General features: G+C 40.3%; 1 protein-coding gene across 1 annotated transcript; it reads left to right on the top strand.

The window, feature by feature from the left end:
- Window positions 1-471: 471 nt before the first annotated feature.
- On the top strand, window positions 472-6,448 carry nr4a1 (nuclear receptor subfamily 4, group A, member 1). The gene is made up of 7 exons (XM_080444524.1): window positions 472-546; window positions 1,420-2,212; window positions 2,302-2,431; window positions 2,535-2,698; window positions 2,830-3,032; window positions 3,149-3,327; window positions 3,665-6,448. The coding sequence occupies exons 2-7, from the start codon at window positions 1,424-1,426 to the stop codon at window positions 3,919-3,921; spliced, it is 1,722 nt and encodes a 573-aa protein (XP_080300650.1). The 5' UTR covers window positions 472-546; window positions 1,420-1,423; the 3' UTR covers window positions 3,922-6,448.
- The last annotated feature ends 224 nt before the right edge of the window (window positions 6,449-6,672 follow it).

Below are 6,672 nucleotides of genomic sequence, written 5' to 3'. Positions count from 1 at the left end.
TTGAATACGGGCTTCTACTTGTAACAGATATCTACATTGCAGTATTGATACTTTTACGTAAAACATGTGAGTACTTCTAGTTCTTCCATCACTGTGTGTGTGTGTGTGTGTGTGTGTGTGTGTGTGTGTGTGTGTGTGTGTGTGTGTGTGTGTGTGTGCGCGTGTGTGTGTGTGTGAGAGAGAGAGAGAGAGAGAGAGAGAGAGAGAGAGAGAGAGAGAGAGAGAGAGAGAGAGAGAGAGAGAGAGAGAGGGGGAAGACAATGCTGCGGTTCTTTGCAGTATGCGCGTCAACGGAATCCCACGAGTGCGTCATCCAAACGACTATTCTTTGAACGGAGCTCGCTGATTGGCCAGAGACTGGAAAGCTCCCCACCCTCTGCGCTGCCTTCTATGGAAGCTCTGACGTCATGGATACAATAAAATTGATACTATAAATGTCTAACGGAGATCAGAGCGCAGGGACTCCTTCCACTTCAGCCGAAACACTGGGGATGATTAACAATCCTTTTGGGACTAGTATTAAATCTGTGTGAAACTGCATAACAGGTTAGTCAAAACTATGGTAATGTTATATTTTGTGTATATGGAGATGAGAGAAGATTTATAACTTTTTGATTAACCACTTAAACCCCATATGGCTAACCGGAGTGCCTCAGGGCTCAATACCAGTATCTTTTCTGTTTTCTGTTATTGTGGGGAAAGCTTTTGCTGAAAATAGCCGATGGACAAGCTCACAATACTGATGCTGAGGTTTAAGTGGTTATAACTTTTTGATCAATTCTATGATTGTTAAGAGAGACGCATCGATATTTTAAAAGATGTTCACTGATATCCAAAACGTAAAAAAGACAGAAAATGTCTCTTAGAAAGTGACTAGTCATTCAAGAAAAAGCAACTGATCTGTTTGAAGTTTTGTTCTCCTGTAGATGCTCCAGAGATTTGTTAAACACACATCTCAGTGTATAAATACAAATAGACAGAATAAAACAAAATTATACAACAACAATATTTAAGCCTGGTTTCTCCTTTCGATGTGGGGATATATTATACATTTAAATTGTGTTTCATGTTAAAGCTTACAGTCATAATTTTTTTTTAACTTATACATGATGCTATTCCCTTGTTGCATCTATGTAGGTTACTTGCACCCCATGTTGGCATAGTGCCCTACTACACACTTTATTATAAGCATGTAAAAATCACTGAAATTATTGCTATACTACATTACATGCTATAGAAGCAACCACGACCACGTTCAATGAAATAGAGAAATCTTGTTTGTTTTTCAATTATGCATGTTTTTATTATTTATCTGTACCTTTTGGAGGCCATTCCAAATTAAATACTAATGGTTTGCTCAAAACATGTATATTTTGGCTACTTTTGAATCTCATAAATGCTATCTTCTACAACCCACAGAGCCATGACGTGTGTCCACCCCCAACATGCAACTCAGCCATATGAGAATACCCTCAGCAACTCTGAGCTTCAGGCCATTCAGGGCATGGATTTTAACTCCAGGTTAGCTGTTGACATGTACAGCCAAAGGGACCATCTCTCTTCTCCACCCCTCCCGAGCATCAACTCTCTGGTGGGCACTTACACGGGTGAATTTGATGCCTTTTCGTGTCAGATCACCACCACCCCTACCCCAGCCACTCCATCACCAGGCCAGGAGTCTCCCTTCAAGGTGGATGACCTCCAGATTTATGGCTGCTACCCGGGAACATTTACACTGAGTTACCTCGATGATGCTCTGTCTGGTGGCTCTGATTATTTCGGAAGCCCCACATCTGCACCGTCTCCCTCGACCCCGGGCTTCCAGAGCCAGCCGACCTCCACTTGGGACTCAGCCTTTGGTCCTTACTCGCCCACACCAGGATTCTGGGCAGCTGACAAAGCTTCCGTTGCACATGCACACTCTTTCTTCACTTTTGGATCTGCAGAGGATGTGTCCTCTTTGGGCCAGTCCCACCTGCCAGAACAGGACCCTTTCAATTTGACCCAACAGCATCCATCGGGTTTAACCTATCCCCCCTTGGCATTGGAGCATGCGAGTAACTTAGATAGCACTGAACAGGTAGAAGACAGCCTGTCACCCAAATCAAGAAGCCCCAGTGGAAACGAGGGGCGCTGTGCTGTGTGTGGAGACAATGCCTCCTGTCAGCATTATGGGGTTCGCACCTGTGAAGGATGCAAAGGATTTTTCAAGGTAATGTAATATGTGGTATCAGATTAGTATTTTTCTTTTTGTTTGAATAAAAAAATCCAGTTACTGAATGTGTCTTTTGTATTTTGCAGCGAACAGTACAAAAGAATTCCAAGTATGTGTGCCTCGCCAATAAAGACTGTCCTGTGGACAAGCGCCGGCGGAATCGTTGCCAGTTCTGCCGTTTCCAGAAGTGCCTAGTTGTAGGCATGGTGAAGGAAGGTGGGTTCAGCACATTTATGACTTATGGTAGTTACATGTCACTGACAAACTCTGTTTGAAAGTGGGAACTTGTGTGTGGTTTTAATGTCAAAATGTCTCCTAGTTGTGAGAACAGATAGCCTTAAAGGGCGAAGAGGTCGCCTACCATCTAAGCCTAAAGTTGTCCAGGACCTGACAACCACAGTGTCTCCAGTGAGCCTGATTGCTTCTCTTGTGAGGGCACACATCGACTCCAACCCTGGCATTGGGAAACTGGATTACTCTAAGGTGAGAGCAAATGGAAAACTTTTAATCTGTTTTCCTGCTTTAACAAGAATGATTAATTATTAGTAATTAGTAATCACAGACTAAATAAATATGACTGACTGATCAGAACCTGCATGTCCTGTTCAATTCAGTTTCAAGACACTGTTGTCAGCCCGTCAGAGAAAGAGGATGCAGGTGACATAAAACAGTTCTATGACCTGCTCACAGCCTCTATGGAGGTCATCAGGAAATGGGCTGAGAGTATCCCAGGGTTCTGTGAGTTCTGCTCTGAGGACCAGGATCTACTGTTGGAGTCTGCGTTTGTTGAACTCTTCATCCTGCGACTTGCATACCGGTGAGGATAATTACCTGAAAGCTACAGTAGCTGAAAACAATGATAATTGATATTAATGATCAAGTGCAATGAATCAACTAAACCCACCAACCAATGTCCTCTTTTCCCTGCTGAAGGTCCAATCCAGAGACACACAAGCTCATCTTCTGTAATGGTGTCGTGCTTCACAAGACGCAGTGTGTCCGAGGTTTTGGTGACTGGATTAACTCCATTATGGAGTTCTCTCGAAGCCTTCATCGCATGAAGCTTGATGTTTCCTCCTTTTCCTGCCTCGCAACCTTGGTTACGATCACTGGTAAGGAATTTAACCTATGTGTCACACTGGTATACATCTGCCAAATTACGTACAGAAATCTCACATTTCAATCCATTTATCTCTCTTCTCTACGCTGATTCTGTGGAGAAAAGTATATGTTATAATGACAGAAAATACTTGAACATTCAAGGCACTTAATATTTCATCAAGCATGTAGTATGTGCCACTGCAAGGTTTGAAAGTTTGAAGTCCAGTATGATAGTATGCTTGGCTGAAGCTTTAGTAGATCATCAGCATCAGCTAGACACTCACTCTGTGTTGTATTGTCTGCTATACACCAATTATAGCTATGTTTTCTCATTTCTTCCTCTCATAGACCGCCATGGTCTTAGGGAGCCTAAACGCGTGGAAGACATGCAGAACCAGCTCATTACGTGCCTTAAAGATCACGTCTCTGGCTGTGCCTCTGACTCCTCTCGACCCAATTATTTGTCCAGACTGCTTGGGAAGCTCCCTGAGCTTAGGACACTGTGCACACAAGGGCTCCAACGCATCTTTTACCTTAAGCTGGAAGATCTTGTTCCACCACCACCTATAGTGGACAAAATGTTCATGGACACACTTCCTTTTTGAGAGAGCAGGGGATAACTACCTGATGTCAGTGATGCAATCTCTGGAGAATATACTGGGAAACAAAGAACTCATGTTACATGGTAGCTACAAAATGAGCTAAAAAGAATAAGAATCATCAGCACCTATGCAACTCCAGAGGAAAGATGGTCATCTTCAAATGAAATGTATGTGTATGAACTCAGTAACTCAAAAGGTCTTTGAGAAACTTGTGGGATGGTTTATGCACATTGCAGGAGAGATGTCTCTTTAGATAAAACCAAATTATTTGGGAGACTGTATGGTGATAACAGAGATAACTATACAAGGCAGCATACAATGGTACTTGGTGTGGTTCCAGTATAATAATTCACCTATTTATAAAATCGTACATCTGCAAAAGTTTGCCGCACCAGGCTATTCCTCCCACAATTTTCGTGCTTTACACACGTGTAATATGTCAAATTGACTGGCTTCATCAGGAATCGTGTACTCATATTTTTCTAAGTGATATCTTGTATGGCTTAATTGATAATTTTTTTAGTGCATAACATTTTCAACTGTGTATTTAGCAAAACTGCTACAGACACATAACGTCAAAATGTTCATGGTCATCATTAGTGTGGGCCTTGTGCTGACACATCTCTGCAGTCATGTAATAAAAATTCCATAAATTATAAACCCATCATCCATTAAACCCCAAATTTGAATCATGCATGGAGGGGTCTCACCACCAGAACGCTATCACTTCTGCTCATAGTGGGTGCCACAACTGCGAACTGTATGTAGTAGAAACGCTATTTTTTTCAGCTGATTCCTCAAATCATGACTAATCCAATCTAAGACTTGTTTTGCGGCAACCACAGTTTACAATTCCCCAAAATGTCTAGTGATAACTGTTTGATTTTCCAGCAAATTATGCCAGACATAAAACTAGACAGGCCCGACCAGCCCATGGACCAAAAAGAGAATGTTTACATACCACAGTATGCCATTAATACATTTTGGATCAAGAGTTTTAGACAGAAAAAAGTCTAATGCACTTTAAACACAGGCACATATACAAAACAAATATTTGTACTGTTATTAAGTTATAAGGGGTTTATGAGTGCAACATTCTTTGCATTAAACATCTCCGTTTTGTATTAAGTAAGTAGCTTTGAGAACCTACTGTTCACTAGTATGTTGCAGTCAAACCCTTCATGCTGAGTGCTAAGCAGGGGGGCATTGGGTTTAAGATTGTAGCATTCTCATATTGGAATGACCCAGCCAGGGGATTGCACCCCAACCTCCCAATCTCAGGGCGGACACTCTAACCACAAGGCTACTGAAATCCTTTTTGTATGGCACGGCTGTGAAATCTCATTGTCTAAAGTCTATGCCATATTGCCTTTTTTTTTCTTTTCTCAAATGTTGATTATATTTTGCCTGCTTTTCCCCCCCTTCAGTTTAGAACAAATAGTTCACGAAATCCTGCAGGGGTTAAATAAGAAGCTTGTTACTCACAATTGCCACAAATCTCCTCAATATTTGATGTGTGATGTTAAAGCTACACAGTAAAATCCTTTGTGTTAGTTTAACTCTGAGAGTACAAATGGACCCAAATTGTATAGACACTCAAATCTCTAGCATATCATTCCTAGCCTGGGAAAGTTTCTCTTTTGGCTAGGAGATAGGCTAGGCCAGTATAATTTTGTCAAATATAATTCAAATGTAATGGAATTACATGGCAGATGTCTAAGAGCAGCTAGTATATACGTCGTTGGGTTTTCATCATTACCTTCAATCATTTTGTCAGATATAATTCAAGTGTCATAGAATTACATGATAGTTCTAAGAGCAGCTAATATATACCATACAGTTTTGAATCAGTCTTACGCACTGCTTTTATTAATTAATTATGTCAAATTAGTTTTAAGAATATTCGTGCAATACCAAATTAATTGTTGTCTGTATTCTGACATGATCACAGTTTGTGTTGGGCATTTCATTTTGACCAATTATAGAAATATTAATAATCTTATTTTGCAGCTTTACATGAAAATAAAAAAAATGAATTTCCTATTCCTATTCAGTTTTGTTATCTTTTGCTCAGAAACATTGCAATATACAGTATTTGCTATTTGATATACAGTATCTTATGAGGAGATATATATCGTATAGATCATATATTTCAACCAAATAGTCACATAATTGTAATTGGATGAAACAGGCCCAAATTCTGATGGATAAGAAAGATCCTTAGCCATTGTTGATTCAGTCTAGTTCGTCCAACCAGGTGGATCAGAATGATCTGATAAATCATCTTTATACACCTTGTACTTTGATTGTGTAATTCGTTTTTGTATTTGTAGTTTTAAAAGCAGGTCATCATATTAATAATTAGCCCAACCCTCTTACACTTCCATTCTAGTACGACTGCATACCATAATGCACCAGTAGCACTACACAACTGAATATGCCTGAGTCAAGTTTCACTATTCTTTTTGTTGGAGGATATTCAATCTAAAAATGGCATCAGATCAGAAGATACAGTACTATTGAAATATGTTCTCTCACACATACTAGTCTGTTTTTAGAAGGCAATGGAATTCCCTCTCATGTTTCAAATGACTCAGTCTCCTTCATCATTGCACAGGGGAGGCATCCTCACATGCATGTTGATGTTGAAATGTGAACATACACCTCGCGTTGCATGCAAGTGTTATGGGAAGGCTGCTCAGTCCAAGCTGTGAACGTTTATTTTTAGATCACAAGTGCTACAACTAATGTATA

Source organism: Gymnoscopelus braueri (genome assembly GCF_963280865.1).
Source record: "Gymnoscopelus braueri genome assembly, chromosome: 12".
Lineage (NCBI taxonomy): Eukaryota > Metazoa > Chordata > Actinopteri > Myctophiformes > Myctophidae > Gymnoscopelus > Gymnoscopelus braueri.
The sequence above is the reverse complement of the archived record's forward strand: the minus strand, read 5'-3'. Positions and strand labels throughout refer to the sequence as shown.

What these genes read in the sequence shown, in the direction of transcription:
- nr4a1 (XM_080444524.1), top strand. Translation starts at nt 1,424, where the DNA reads ATGACGTGTGTCCACCCCCAACATGCAACTCAGCCATATGAGAATACC. An exon ending in ATCCTGCGACTTGCATACCG is followed by an intron (nt 3,033 to 3,148) that starts GTGAGGATAATT and finishes TCCCTGCTGAAG; the next exon opens with GTCCAATCCAGAGACACACA. An exon ending in AACCTTGGTTACGATCACTG is followed by an intron (nt 3,328 to 3,664) that starts GTAAGGAATTTA and finishes TTCCTCTCATAG; the next exon opens with ACCGCCATGGTCTTAGGGAG.